The following is a 14956-nucleotide window of genomic DNA, read 5'->3' on the forward strand; positions in this document are numbered from 1 at the left end:
TTTTTTTTTAAAAAGACACACATTCACTGGATGGTGTCATCAGTGATGTCATGAGTGATGTCACTGACCATGTCATGAGTGATGTAATATGTGACGTCATCAGCAGTGCATTGCACGCGCAAGTTATAGTGAGTCCAACTAACTATAACGTGGGAATTTCATTGGTTTTATGCGAGAGAAAGATTTCCAGCTAACTATAACTGGTGTCAAACCTATGGTTTTTTCAGTGAATTTAATAGGTTTTTTAAATACTAATTCCTAACTATAACTGGTGTGAAACCTATGGTTTTTTCAGTGAATATATATATATATATATATATATATATATATATATATATATATATATATTCCAGCTCCGAAGTACCCAACGTACAAAGGAGCACCCGGACCTCAGCTGCACACAAGGAGCCTTGAATGGTAAGCACGCCTCCAGCACAACGATATCCTTTGACTGTTCAAACTGCCCTGGATGCCTGACGCGTTTCGAAGTGTCCCCACTTCTCTTCAGAGGCTTTGGCAGTTATGAAGGAGCGCCCTGGATGGGACTTATGGGACTTGTAGTGAGGCCCATCTGTGGGCTTGAAAAGTTACCAACTGAACATTAGCGTGACGTGAGGCACTACAAGTCCCATAAGTCCCATCCAGGGCGTGCATCTAAGCAAGAAGGGGTGTGGTGCCTCAAGCGCTCCTTCATAACTGCTAAAGCCTCTGAAGAGAAGTGGGAACACTTCGAAACGCGTCAGGCATCCAGGGCAGTTTGAACAGTCAAAGGATATCGTTGTGCTGGAGGCCTGCTTACAATTCAAGGCTCCTTGTGTGCAGCTGAGGTCCGGGTGCTCCTTTGTACGTTGGGTACTTCGGAGCTGGAATATTTACGCGGCGACCCATGCCGCGAAAGGAGCACCACCCTGAAAGAACCAGGGGCCATGCGGTCTTGACTACGGGCCGAGAACATGGGACAGCGGCGTATGGATTTTGCATGAATCCCACACAGCGAGGCCCATCTGTGGGCTTGAAAAGTTACCAACTGAACATTAGCGCGACGTGAGGCACTACAAGTCCCATAAGTCCCATCCAGGGCGTGCATCTAAGTAAGAAGGGGTGTGGTGCCTCAAGCGCTCCTTCATAACTGCCAAAGCCTCTGAAGAGAAGTGGGGACACTTCGAAACGCGTCAGGCATCCAGGGCAGTTTGAACAGTCAAAGGATATCGTTGTGCTGGAGGCGTGCTTACCATTCAAGGCTCCTTGTGTGCAGCTGAGGTCCGGGTGCTCCTTTGTACGTTAGGTACTTCGGAGCTGGAATATTTACGCGGCGACCCATGCCGCGAAAGGAGCACTACCCTGAAAGAACCAGGGGCCATGCGGTCTTGACTACGGGCCGAGAACATGGGACAGCGGCGTATGGATTTTGCACGAATGCCACACAGTGAGGCCCATCTGTGGGCTTGAAAAGTTACCAACTGAACATTAGCGCGACGTGAGGCACTGCAAGTCCCATAAGTCCCATCCAGGGCGTGCATCTAAGCAAGAAGGGGTGTGGTGCCTCAAGCGCTCCTTCATAACTGCCAAAGCCTCTGAAGAGAAGTGGGGACACTTCAAAACGCGTCAGGCATCCAGGGCAGTTTGAACAGTCAAAGGATATCGTTGTGCTGGAGGCGTGCTTACCATTCAAGGCTCCTTGTGTGCAGCTGAGGTCCGGGTGCTCCTTTGTACGTTGGGTACTTCCGAGCTGGAATATTTACGCGGCGACCCATGCCGCGAAAGGAGCACCACCCTGAAAGAACCAGAGGCCATGCGGTCTTGACTACGGGCCGAGAACATGGGACAGCGGCGTATGGATTTTGCACGAATCCCACACAGCGAGGCCCATCTGTGGGCTTGAAAAGTTACCAACTGAACATTAGTGCGACGTGAGGCACTACAAGTCCCATAAGTCCCATCCAGGGCGTGCATCTAAGCAAGAAGGGGTGTGGTGCCTCAAGCGCTCCTTCATAACTGCCAAAACCTCTGAAGAGAAGTGGGGACACTTCGAAACGCGTCAGGCATCCAGGTCAGTTTGAACAGTCAAAGGATATCGTTGTGCTGGAGGCGTGCTTACCATTCAAGGCTCCTTGTGTGCAGCTGAGGTCCAGGTGCTCCTTTGTATGTTGGGTACTTCGGAGCTGGAATATTTACGCGGCGACCCATGCCGCGAAAGGAGCACCACCCTGAAAGAACCAGGGGCCATGCGGTCTTGACTACAGCCGAGAACATGGGACAGCGGCGTATGGATTTTGCACAAATCCCACACAGCGAGGCCCATCTGTGGGCTTGAAAAGTTACCAACTGAACATTAGTGCGACGTGAGGCACTACAAGTCCCATAAGTCCCATCCAGGGCGTGCATCTAAGCAAGAAGGGGTGTGGTGCCTCAAGCGCTCCTTCATAACTGCCAAAGCCTCTAAAGAGAAGTGGGGACACTTCGAAACGCGTCAGGCATCCAGGTCAGTTTGAACAGTCAAAGGATATCGTTGTGCTGGAGGCGTGCTTACCATTCAAGGCTCCTTGTGTGCAGCTGAGGTCCGGGTGCTCCTTTGTACGTTGGGTACTTCGGAGCTGGAATATTTACGCGGCGACCCATGCCGCGAAAGGAGCACCACCCTGAAAGTACCAGGGGCCATGCGATCTTGACTACGGGCCGAGATCATGGGACAGCGGCGTATGGATTTTGCACGAATCCCACACAGCGAGGCCCATCTGTGGGCATGAAAAGTTACCAACTGAACATTAGCGCGACGTGAGGCACTACAAGTACCATAAGTACCATCCAGGGCGTGCATCTAAGCAAGAAGGGGTGTGGTGCCTCAAGAGCTCCTTCATAACTGCCAAAGCCTCTGAAGAGAAGTGGAGACACTTCGAAACGCGTCAGGCATCCAGGGCAGTTTGAACAGTCAAAGGATATCGTTGTGCTGGAGGCGTGCTTACCATTCAAGGCTCCTTGTGTGCAGCTGAGGTCCGGGTGCTCCTTTGTACGTTGGGTACTTCGGAGCTGGAATATATATATATATATATATATATATATATATATATATATATATATATATATATATATATATATATATATATATATATATATATATATATATATACACGTACATACCCACAGGAGTGGTAGTGACATACTTAAGCAAAAAACAAAAATATTTATATTTATTATTTTAAATGTAGTACTTTGAAAGCATATATATATTATTATTATACACACATATAATATTCAAAATACATACACAAATGATAAATATAAAAAATATACAATTGAATGGCAACATATATTATTAATTCACCAGTAAATAAAGTAGTAGAATAATTATACCCCTGAAAACACATCTACTAAAAAAAAAGGAATCATTAAAAAGAAATAAACAATAAAAAAAAACAAATAATAATATAAATCCTACTTCACCAATATTAGGAAAAGTGTTGGACTCCGAAAAGATTAGATATACTATTCCCACTCCAACCTAAGCAACAGTAGGGAAAGTGTTGGACTTCTGAGGGGTTAGATGTATAATTCCCACACCAGACTAAGCAATAGTAGAGAAAGTGTTGCATTTTAGAGGCTTTACATTTACTATTCCTACCCCATTCTAAGCAACAGTAGATAAAGCGTTTGACTTCAAAGGGGTTAGATTTACTATTCCACTGTAGTCTAAGCAACAACTGGAAAAGTGTTGGATTTTGGAGAGTTTAGATTTACTATTCCCACTGCAGCCTAAGCAACAGCTGGGACATTTTTGGATTTTGGAGAGTTCAGATTTACTATTCCAATTCCAGTCTAAGGATCAGTAGGGAAAACACTGGACTTCAGAGGAGTCAGCTTTATTAATCCCAATCCAATCTAAGGAACGGTAGGGAAAGTATTAGACCTTTAAGGGATTAGTTCTACAATTCCTACTCCAGTCTACGCAACTGTAGGAAAATTATTGGTTCTCGGAGGGTTTAGATTAACTATTCCCACTCCAGTCTAAGCAACAGTAGGGAGAGTGTTTGACTTCAAAAGGATTACATACATCAATACAAGTCCTATTCAACATAACTTTAAGTGGGCTCTCCTTGTAAAAGTTTCCTTGAGTTAAGCACCTACAGTTCTGCAACTGAAAAGTCCAAGCATAAATCTGGAAGTCTAGCTGTGAGACCCCTCCCTTCTCTTGTCTTCTGCAAAGCTTCCACGAGATTGGTGATACTTTAGACGTGGAGTTAATGGGTCCCTGCAGCTTCCCCAACCACTCCTATTTAAAATTCATAGGAATAGAGTTAAAGAGGATGGTACATTTTTGGAGAATAGTCATTTTTACCAGGTTGGCCCTACCAAAGATAGTTAACGGTAGGTAAGACCAGCTAGCTAAAAGAATATTGGTGTTTTTTATTACACTTTTAAAGATGACCCCTGTGATCCTGTCTATATCCTGCATGATTTTTATACTGAGATATTTCATCTATGGTTTAGCTCCTTGACTAACCCCTCCATATTCTAGGCCATTATTTCAGACTTTGAGGAGTTTACTGCATATGCCCATACTTCCTCAAAATCCAATATTAGTTGCTCAATTCCTGATAGGGATGACTGCAAATCTGCTGTGTATTTCATCAGATCATCTACATACAGCTATTTTATTCCCATATCTCGTGCTTAAAGGGTCTTATCATACTCTCTTCCCTCAGCTTCCTCGCCAATGGCTCAATGTAGAAATTAAACAACAATGGGGAGAGAGGGCATACCTGCCTCGTCCGTCTCATGATTTTCTACTCTGTTGTTAGTCTGCCATTTATAAGAATTTTGCCTGAGGCATTTGTATATATTTGTTGAATTACTCTCCGGAAATTTTCACCTAGGTTGTATAGTTTCATTACTGCATTCAATTAGGACCAATTTACCCAAACAAACGCTTTGGTGGCGTCGAGTGTTAAAACAGCTAGAGGAACTTTGAAAGTTATACTTATGCTGAAGGATGTAGGAGGGGGTGAATCCCACTTCCTGTACAAGTTTGGGAATGTAAAAGTTTACAAAAAAGTAAGATTGAAAGTGTTATGGGCAATGGCTTATCTCTGATCACATATAAGAAGGGCTACGAAGCAAGCATACTATAGTAGATATGGGCCAGTGTGGTAGTCGCCCTGCCTGAAAGATATGTTGGCAGCCCCTATTAGGGAGAAGGAGATACAATAATGAGGGCAGCTATTACAGGATGGCAAACTGCTCTAGGGGGAATATATACAGAGGGTAGGCCAGGGTAAAATCACAGCTTTCAAGTTTCTGCAGTTAAAAAGTTGTTCCCGTGTTTGGAGGACTGAGGATTGGAACTCAAATGAGCTTAAAGAGCAGCTACAAAAAATGAAAATGAGAAAGAATTATCACGCTGGTACTGGCTGATTCTGGATAGCATCGATGGATACTTCATACTTTCAAAGGAATTATCGGGAAGAAGCTTGCCACAACTACAGATTCAAGACTTATGGCAAGTATCAATGCATACACTTTATACCACGGTAAACCTGTATACCTGAGCAGAAACCATATTTTCTCCCTCCATAAAGCTTTCTGGTCCCTGAAAAGGATTTGGAAACTAGGGAAAAGGGATCCGGCATGTTGCATGAAGTGTGGCCTTGAAAAGACTAATGATACCCATCTCTTTATGGAGTGCACAAAAATACAACAGTATTGGGAAGACGTAAGTAGGAGCATAAGTCCGATGCTTCGAGTTGACATTAAGGTAAGCCTTAGATTAATAATGTTTGGGTAAGCAGGAGAAGCTGTGAATTTGAACAAAAGGAACAGTAAGTTGGTGTTCTTTTTGATTCTGTTGGGGAGGAGGGAGATCTACAGGAAAGGGTTATCAAGTGTTCCTCCTACTAAATCTGAGCAGCTAAACTCAGCTATCTATACTTGGAAAATGAATACCTTCCTTAGGCTTTCAAGAAGATCATCTGTTTGAGGGCTGTTGCTAACTACAACAGACGGATGGGTACTGTCTTAGTACTCTTTCAATCAGCAACTTAGGGGCTTGGTTTAAAGGTAGGCGGCAATCAAGTATTCAGAAATTCATGGGGGGAAGTGCTAAGTCTACAAGATAATCCACTGGTGGTAATTCTTTCACAATAGGTTATCAGGTTTTTTCCAGACTGCCCCTGTTGCCAGGTGCACAAATTTCAAGCCCAGCTGCTCTCAGCTGTCTTGTGCTCTGCCCCTGTGTGTGACAACTCTTATCAGAATGAGATGGAATTAGAGAGGCTACCAGTTTCATCCTGAGTATACACTGTATGTGGTTCACTGGACATAAGTTGTTGTACCTGGGAGATCTGAAATGCCAGCGTATTCGTCATCTTTGTCTAACAGTTTCAGGTTATCAGCCCTGCCAACTGCTAGGCATCTGTTAGTCTAACACTTTTTGGTTGTTTTGTTTTTGCATCATTGCAAGCATTAGTGTTTGCCACACAAATTGTTATTGTTAATTGGCATTTGTATAGCGCGTAATCACCAACGGTCTCTTAGCGCTTATGAGAGAATAGCCAAACCCCACCAGCAGTTACCCATCAGTGTGCCTTCCTAGTCAGACCACATCATGTCCCCAAACCTATGTGAACAACAGGGTCTTAAGCTTTTTCTTGAATGGAAGGAGATAGGTTTCCTTACGCAGACTTTCCAGTAGCTTGTTCCACAGTTGGGGGATCAGGACTGAAAAACACATCCGCCCATGGTTGCTTTATCAAATCGTGGGTAGGCCAACAGCCCTGGCTCGGATGAGAGGAGGTCACGTCCTGCCACGTCACTCCTTAGGCGGTACTTGATGCATTCCAGTGCCTGCCCAAAGAGAGCTTTATGTGCAATGCAGATGCCCTTAAACCTGGCCCGCTGCTTAATTGGGAGCCAGTACAGCGGCTGCATAAGTAGTATAGCATGTGAACGTCTTGCAAGCTTGAAAATCAATCTTTCGACGTTGTTCATTACTACTTGTAGCTTGTCTAACAGCTTATCTGGTAGCCCTACGTATAGAGCATTGCCATAGTCCAATCGTGACACAATTAGTGCACAGAGTTGAGAATGATAGGAGGTATGCCAGTTTCCTAAGTTGTCTCAAAAGGCCCACACAGGTCCCTACCACAGTGGACACTTGATTTGACAGTGTAAGCTTAGCATCTAATTTAATGCCTAAGCGCTTCACAGCAGAGACCGGAGTGGGTGTAGTTCCCAACTCGTCTGGCCGGAAAAGATTAGGCCAGGGGTTGCCACCCGTGGTGATGGCTAGTACCTCTGTTTTGTCAGGGTTCACTTTAAGCGAATTGGCGGTCATCCAGTTTACTCTATACCTAAGGAAGTTCTGTACACAGGATTGCGCTTGAACGGAGCTGTCGACCTGAAGGATCAGCTGAGTGTCATCTGCATAGTTAAACACTCGACAGTCCATTTGAGCAAAGGCTGCCACCAATGGCCGGAGATAGATGTTAAAAAGAAGTGGGGACAGCACAGAGTCATGTGGGACTCCACAAGACAGTGCACCTTTACTGGACACAAGGTCCCCTAGCTGAATCCTTTGTGTCCGATCATTCAGGAAGGAGGAGATCCATTGATGTCCAACACCACAGATTCCCAGCTTCTGGGCTTGAGCCAGCAGTTGGCCATGATTCACCATGTCAAAAGTAGCTGTTAGGTCTAGCAAGATCAATGTACAAGGCTTCTTCTTGTCGGCCGCAAGCCTAAGCTCCTCTAACACCGATAGCATCACCAACTCTGTACTGTGGTGGGCCCTAAAGCCCGCCTGCCGTACCTGAAGTAGCTAGTGATACTCGATGAATAGTGAGAGGGTTCTAAGTACATTTGTTCCACTACTTTGGCCAAGAAAGGGAGTTTAGATATAAGCAGATAATTCTTCAAGTTGTTGACATCTGCCCCCGCTTTCTTTAACAGCGGGGTTATCCTAGCTTCTTTGAAGCTGAGTGGGACCTGCCCAGTTGTCAGGGATTGGTTGATAAGGGAGAGCAAATTCCTCCCCATCACTGGGAGAGTCATCTCAAACACCCTAGGTGGACAAGGGACCCAGACTTGACTCTGGCCATAATGCAGGACATTGAGTCTAGGTCTAGGGTCGGTAATGTGGAGAGTTTATTGTCATGGGCACTAGGTGGTACTTCCACCACCAAGAGGCATTGACTGATATGGGTGTTACTTATGTCAGTTAGGATATCCTTGACCTTGTTTAGAAAAAAGGTCTGAAACCTGTGGTCCTCTAAACTGGCTGTAGCCTTCTGCTTCTGCTTTTGGCTTAATTCCCTCAATACTTTAAATGTCTCCTTCTGCGTGTTAGTCGCCTCCCTGATCCTGACCTCTTAGAACTCAGCCTTCCTTTTGATGATGGCTTTTTTGTAAAGGTCTGACAGGTCTTTATAATCCTTGAGCGCCTATGAGTCATACTACTTTCGCCACTGCCTTTCGTACTGGCAAAGTGTTTGTTTCTTTCCTCTTAATTCCTCTGTAAACCAGGGGGCACCCTTTCCTTTGTTCCTTACCCTTTCACTCCATGCAGGAGCCACCTTCTTGATGCCTTTCCTCAGCCGATTAGTAAGCCTCTTGCTTTCCTGTTCAAGGTCCTCAAGCTGTCTCCCCATAAGCATTGTCTCTTTTACTGCTTCCCCTAGGCTGCCTTCCTCAATGTAGCTCCACTTCCATACTATCCTCCATTCTGGGGGTAAGTGCGTGGGACGACTAGCCAGTGGAATCATGAGACTGATCAAGTAGTGGTCTGACCAACTACATGGTCTAGTATCAGTCAGATTGGCCGGGGGCAGAGTAGTCCAGATGAGTACTAGGGTATGACCCCTTTCATGCGTGGGGGACTCCACAAGTTGTTGTAACCCTAGCGTCGTCATGGCCTCTCCCAACTGGTTGGCCTGTGACTCTCTAGACACCTGATCCCATTACTAGTTGAAGTCTCCCACCTCCAGGAGCTGATATCTTGAGCATAGGTAGCTGACCAGCTCATTAAACAAAGGGGTCGACCAGGGGGGCGGAGGGTGTGGCGGTATACCACCAGCACTATCAGGCAGGCAGATTTTGAACTCATCTTTGCTCCAAGGAGCTCCGCTCCATTCAGACTTTCTGCTACAAGCCCTTCTATTGTCCACTGCCTGAGGAAAAACAATGCCACCCCCTCTTTTCCCACCCTGCCTATTATATGTCAAGGCATCATAATCCGTGGGGAGGGCTGCTACTATATCTGGCCCTGAGCCAGGTTTCTGTTACTGCTAGGATGTCTGGTACTTCTTCCTGCAAAAGTGAGAAGACTTCCAGATTATGTTTCTGCAGGGATCATGTGTTCAAGACTAAAGTCCTTAGTCCCGGGGGAGGGGTCTCCCTCCTCCCTTTAAAGTCTGGATCTGTGTAAGTCTTCTCTCAGCCCCTCTTCATTGAGTGACAGGTTATTTACCCTTAGTTTCCCTTCTACCAATTTATTCAGGGACCAGTCCCTACGCTTCAGTTGCCATAGTTCCTCCACTGAGTAAGCCCGCCCCTGACCAGGGGTCCTGGCCCCGGTCGGACACAGACAAACGCAGACGGCCTTGCCTGCAGCACGCGTCTGCTCCAGCCTGTTAAGAACACTCCCCACCCCACCAATCAGCCCTGCTGTGCAGCAGCTGACTCCCAAGCCAGAAACTAGACCACTCACCGGCAGACCACTGAGCTGGGGGCGGAAGGCTGAACGTTTCAGTGACCTGAGCGTGTGTGGAAAGTCTTTCACAGATACAATCAGTATTTCAAAATTGTTTTTTAAAAGCATACAAATTCAAGATTATCATTTTAATAACAGCAGTTCCAGCGTAGACACAAACAACTTAGGTGAGGTTTAGCGTGTCTGTGTGGCACCTGACATGGCTATTGCAGCGAGTAAATATAGCCAGGCGTGTGCTGACCAGTTCAGTTGATTTACAGATAAGGTCTTGGTTATGGGATGGAAAACTGATGTGCTCTGCTGTGAATTACTGTACTATTGCCTGGAAGCTGGGCGAGCGCCCTGCACCTCCCGAGTACAGTGATAAGTAATGTCAGTGGACCCCCAAATGTGAGTCATACAACAAGTGTTTTATCTTTGCTGAGGAGCCCAGTCATTATGTGCCCCCTCAGGTTCCACTGTACATGTTAAAGTAGTCCATGCATGCTAGTATAACCTAAATGCTTCTGGACATTGAGTTTGTCAGGAAGTGGTGAGCAGTAATCGTTCAAGGTCGACAAGTAATCCTTTACATGTTCGCTTTGTGCTCTACATTTAAAGAGACAGTGGGCAGACTGAGTTTCAGACTCTTCTCCTCCTAGCCGGTGGAGTAAAACACAGAACACTTTCAAATATGCTAAATATATGCAAAATAAATTAGCAATAGTGGAACATGTAGCCATGCCAGGACACTACAGAACTGTGAGCTACAGTGAGTTATGTAACATGACCAGCACCCACTGACTGCAGGTAACTGCTGATCGTGTGCTGCCTGAAGGAATTAATTTTATGGCAAGAACGGAGGCTCCTATTATGCCTTATTTTCTTGCCTTTATTCCAAATAGCAGCAAGATAAGTAAAGAACAGCAATACCCAGAAGGCACAGCAGAAGAACTACTGGCCAATGGGATTGCACAGAACAAACAATGAACCAATCACAGTAAGGTTAGTATATATGAACAGATCTGACCACGAGTAGCCCTCTTTTCTTGCTGCTACACAGTCAGATAAGTCATATATTTCTTATTTCTCACTCGTTTTTGGGTTTATGACATAATTGTTCATTAATTGTGCATTTATTGTGCTTTGAGCGCCGCTTGCGCTCGTTTCTATCCTCTGCCTTCGAGCGCTGCTCGCGCTCGTTTCTTTCCTTATTTACCGGTCCCGTTTTCGGACCTCGCCTTTTCCCCCTCGCGCGTTTGCAAGTTGGTTTCTGCCGCTGCGCGCTTCCTTTTGTCACGCACCTTACCGCGTTATTGTCGGAGCTCTTCTGTCAGGCTCAAGTGCTTCGATCCTTTCGTTCCTTCTGCCTCACGGTCCCGCCCCAGGGGAGTGTTGTTTTCACACGTTCACACCCCTTTTGCCAGCCTTTCCCTTTTAACCCTCGCCTCACTGCATTTCAGCCCTATTATGGAGATTTCCAGCAACCCTGAGCTCGACAATGAGGAAACTGAGGCTTTTAAACATGACCTTAGTCATTTTATTAATTCTTCTGTGGAGACAGCTGTGGAAGCCTCTATGTCTCTTGTTTCCAAACACATGGAAAACTCCCTAATGAGTCTTATGATCAAAGCTTTGGCCCATTCTGCGGGGGAAAGCAGAAAACGCAAACTGGTTCCTTCCACTACTATTTCAAAAAAGGTGTCACTGCTGAGTCGCGAGTTGCCCTCGCATTCGACTGAGGGCTCGGTCCCTCCCAGGCCTCCTACCACGGAGGGGTTTAAGTCTGTGGGAAAAAGTAAAGCCAAGAGTAAGAATGTGGAGGTTCCTAAGAAGCTGATCATTGACTCCATCCCTGATACGGATGATGATGATGATGATATGGGTGACACTGATGATCTGGCAGATCTGTTTCAGATTAATGATCCTCCTTCTCCCAAGAAGGCTAGACTTGACGCGTTCGCGTCCCAACCTGTACTTGACTCCGAGGGCAATCCCATGTTTGATCCCACTACGATACGACACCCTGATTTTACGGAATGGTTTCCCATCTCACATGTGGGTGATTATATCTCTTCCAAGTTGCGTCTTCCTCTGGACAAGTCTGTCAGAGCTAAACTCAAGTCTGAATGTCCCAAACCTTCCTTACCTTCTCATATAACTGTCACTCCTTCCATTGATCAACCTCTCCTTACATTCTTTTCGAAATTTGGCAAAGACCCTCGCAAGGGTGTGGACAGGGCCTGGTCCACTTGCCAGGACAAATTGTTGGATGTTGTTGGTCCTTTGGCCCGGGTGTTGGACATGGCGGCGACTGCCCGTCTTGAAGGCTCTAACCTCAACCCTGAGGATATCTCCCTTTGGATTCAAAGATCCTTTTGTCTTTTGGGCAATGCCAACGCTGCAATTATACACGAACGCCGCAAGGGCCTGTTAATCAAACTTGATCCAAAATTGGCAAATCTGGCTTCCCAGGATCCTGGTGTCAAGGCGGATGGACTCCTTTTTGGCGATTCCCTTGTCAAGGACCTCAGCCGCTATGTCTCTACCTTTGCTTCTTTGGACAAAGCCCAATTCTCCATTAAGAAAGTTTTCGCCCCTCGGGTTTTTGGCAGGGCCGGCAGAGGCAGGAACCGCTCTTCCGGCCGCGGTTATCAAAACCAAGGTTCCAGAGGTGCAGCCAATTCCGGCTATCAAGAGTACAAGCCACAATTCTACCCCCAACGAGGTCGTGGCTTCCGTGGCCGTGGACAAAAAGGATTCCGCAACAACAACGTCCACGCCAATACCCAAGGTAAGCCCTTCTCCTCCAGTCGGAGGTCGTCTGTCTCTATTTCTTCACAGGTGGCGTACTCTCACAGCGGACCCCTGGGTCCTCAATTCTGTCCAAGGTTATCTCATAGAATTTTGAGCTCCTCCTTTCCAGGCTATTTTTCCTCCGCCTCTGGTTTTTTCCGCAGACGTAGCTCTGCTCGTCTCACAGGAGGTTCAAAACCTTCTTCTCAAACAAGCTATCCTCATAGCTCCCTTCGATCCCTCCGGTTTCCTAAGCTCTCTCTTTTTGGTTCGGAAAAAGAACAAAAAGGTCCATCCTGTCATCAATCTCAAGTGGTTCAACCAATTCGTGGTTTATCGCCACTTCAAGATGGAGACCATTCTCCATCTCAGAGACACACTGCGTCCATCCGATTGGATGGTCAGACTGGATTTACAAGATGCGTATCTCTCGATTCCCATCCACAAATCTCACACGAAGTATCTCCAATTTCAGGGGCTCGGTGTCACCTACCGTTTTTGTTCGCTTCCTTTCGGTCTTTCTTCCGCTCCTTGGTGTTTCACCAAGGTGATGAAACCTGTTGTGTCCTATCTCAGGTCTCTAGGCATTCGTCGAATCATTTATCTAGACGATATCTTACTCATGCATTCCGACAAACAGTCTCTTCTTGCAAACCTCAACGTTACTCAGTCTCTTCTCCTCGACCTTGGCTTTCTGATCAACTCAGAAAAAGCCATGCTGGTCCCATCTCAAAGTATAGAGTTTCTGGGTTTTCGGGTGGATTCTTCCACCGCCTCTCTTTACCTTCCACAGTCCAAGATTACAGCCATTCGCTCGGAGATTCGTCAGGTTCTCCAGCTCTCCGAAGTGTCCCTTCGTTCTCTTGCAAGAATCGTGGGACTTCTTTCGGCGTCCATCCAGGCCATTTTTCCCGGTCCCCTTCATTATCGCGCTCTTCAACGTTTGAAGATCAGACATCTCCGCAAAGGACTCGGGTATTCTGATCTCATTCAGCTAGACCCAGAGTCACGCCTCGAACTTCAATGGTGGATCGACCATTTAGATACGTGGAACGGCAGAACGATCTTTGCGATGGCCCCAGATCTTGTCTTAGAATCAGATGCCAGTCTGTCGGGTTGGGGCACCCGATGTGGTTCAATCTCGACTGGAAGTACATGGTCTCCAGAGGAGTTGTCATTGCACATCAACTGTTTAGAGATGCTGGCAGGCTCCTTTGCAATTCGCAGTCTAGCCAAAAACAAAGCAAGTTGTTCCATTCTTCTTCGGATGGACAATGTTTCTGCGGTCCGCTACATAAACCATCTCGGTGGCACAAAAAACAAACCCCTCGCAGTACTTGCAAAGAGTCTTTGGGAATTCTTTCTCGAACACAAACTGTCCCTGCCGGCGGAGTACCTGCCAGGCAATCTCAACGCCATTGCGGATTGGCACTCTCGTTATCTGCGAGATTCAAGCGACTGGAGGCTGCTTCCCTCCGTTTTTCTTTCTCTTTCCCGAAAATGGGTCCCTTTCTCTATCAACCTTTTTGCTTCCCGTCTCAATTCTCAACTTCCCGCTTTCTTCAGTTGGCGACCGGATCCTCTCGCTCTGGCGACGGATGCCTTTCTCCAGGACTGGTCCCTTCACCTCAATTATGCTTTCCCTCCTTTCCTGATGATCAACAGGGTGCTTGCCCAAGTCCGACGTCAGTTGACCTCCTTGGTTCTGTTGGCTCCTTTCTGGCAAGCTCAAATCTGGTTTCCTTCGCTCCTGGAACTAGCTGTAGACTTTCTGATTCTTCTTCCTTTCAGCGAAGGTCTCCTCCTAGACCCTCAGGGTCTTCCCCACTCCATGATCCTAGACCAATCCCTGGTTCTTTCAGCATGGAAAATTTACGGTCTTCCCCTTCTGACATCATCGTTTCACAGGAAGCTTCACTCTTTATCAGTCAAGCTTGGGCCCCGGGCACTTCCAGAGCCTACAAGTCAGCTTGGACTTTATGGTCAAGCTGGTGTCTGGAACGGTCTGTCGATCCCTTTTCAGCCCCTCTACGTTTTGTGGTTAACTTTCTCGCTTCTGAAGCTAGCGCGGGTAAATCTTACCGCACCGTCAATCTTTACAGATCAGCTATTTCTTTGAACCACTGTCCCATTGACAACAAGCCGGTAGGTACTCACCCTTTGGTGTGTCGTCTTCTCCGAGGAGTCCGATTCTCGAAACCTCCGTTGGCTAAGTATTCTGTTTTATGGGATGTTAATTTGGTATTTAAATTGTTTATTTCATGGCCTACTAATGATGCTCTCTCTCTCAAAATGCTTTCAGCCAAACTTACCATGTTATTGTGTTTAATATCAATCAAGCGTGTTTCTGATGTCAGAGCTTTGGATTTGTCTTCCAGACAATTTTCTCCTTCTGATGTTCTGTTTCAGGTTCACAGGCGTACCAAAACCAATTTGAACTCTGTGTTTTATCCCTATTTCCCTTCCCAACCTCAACTCTGC

The 14956-nt window shown here is 46.3% G+C and overlaps 1 protein-coding gene across 1 annotated transcript; it reads left to right on the top strand.

The window, feature by feature from the left end:
• Nucleotides 1–11257: 11257 nt before the first annotated feature.
• On the top strand, nt 11258–14283 carry LOC144762523 (uncharacterized). Its single transcript, XM_078647747.1, has 2 exons — nt 11258–12473; nt 14267–14283. Exons 1-2 carry the CDS (start codon nt 11258–11260, stop codon nt 14281–14283), a joined length of 1233 nt encoding a protein of 410 aa, XP_078503873.1.
• Nucleotides 14284–14956: the final 673 nt, after the last annotated feature.

This window comes from Lissotriton helveticus, chromosome 6 (genome assembly GCF_964261635.1).
Source record: "Lissotriton helveticus chromosome 6, aLisHel1.1, whole genome shotgun sequence".
Taxonomy (NCBI): Eukaryota; Metazoa; Chordata; class Amphibia; order Caudata; family Salamandridae; genus Lissotriton; species Lissotriton helveticus.

Coding starts and splice junctions, on each gene's coding strand:
- LOC144762523 (XM_078647747.1), top strand. CDS start 11,258: ATGTCTCTTGTTTCCAAACACATGGAAAACTCCCTAATGAGTCTTATG.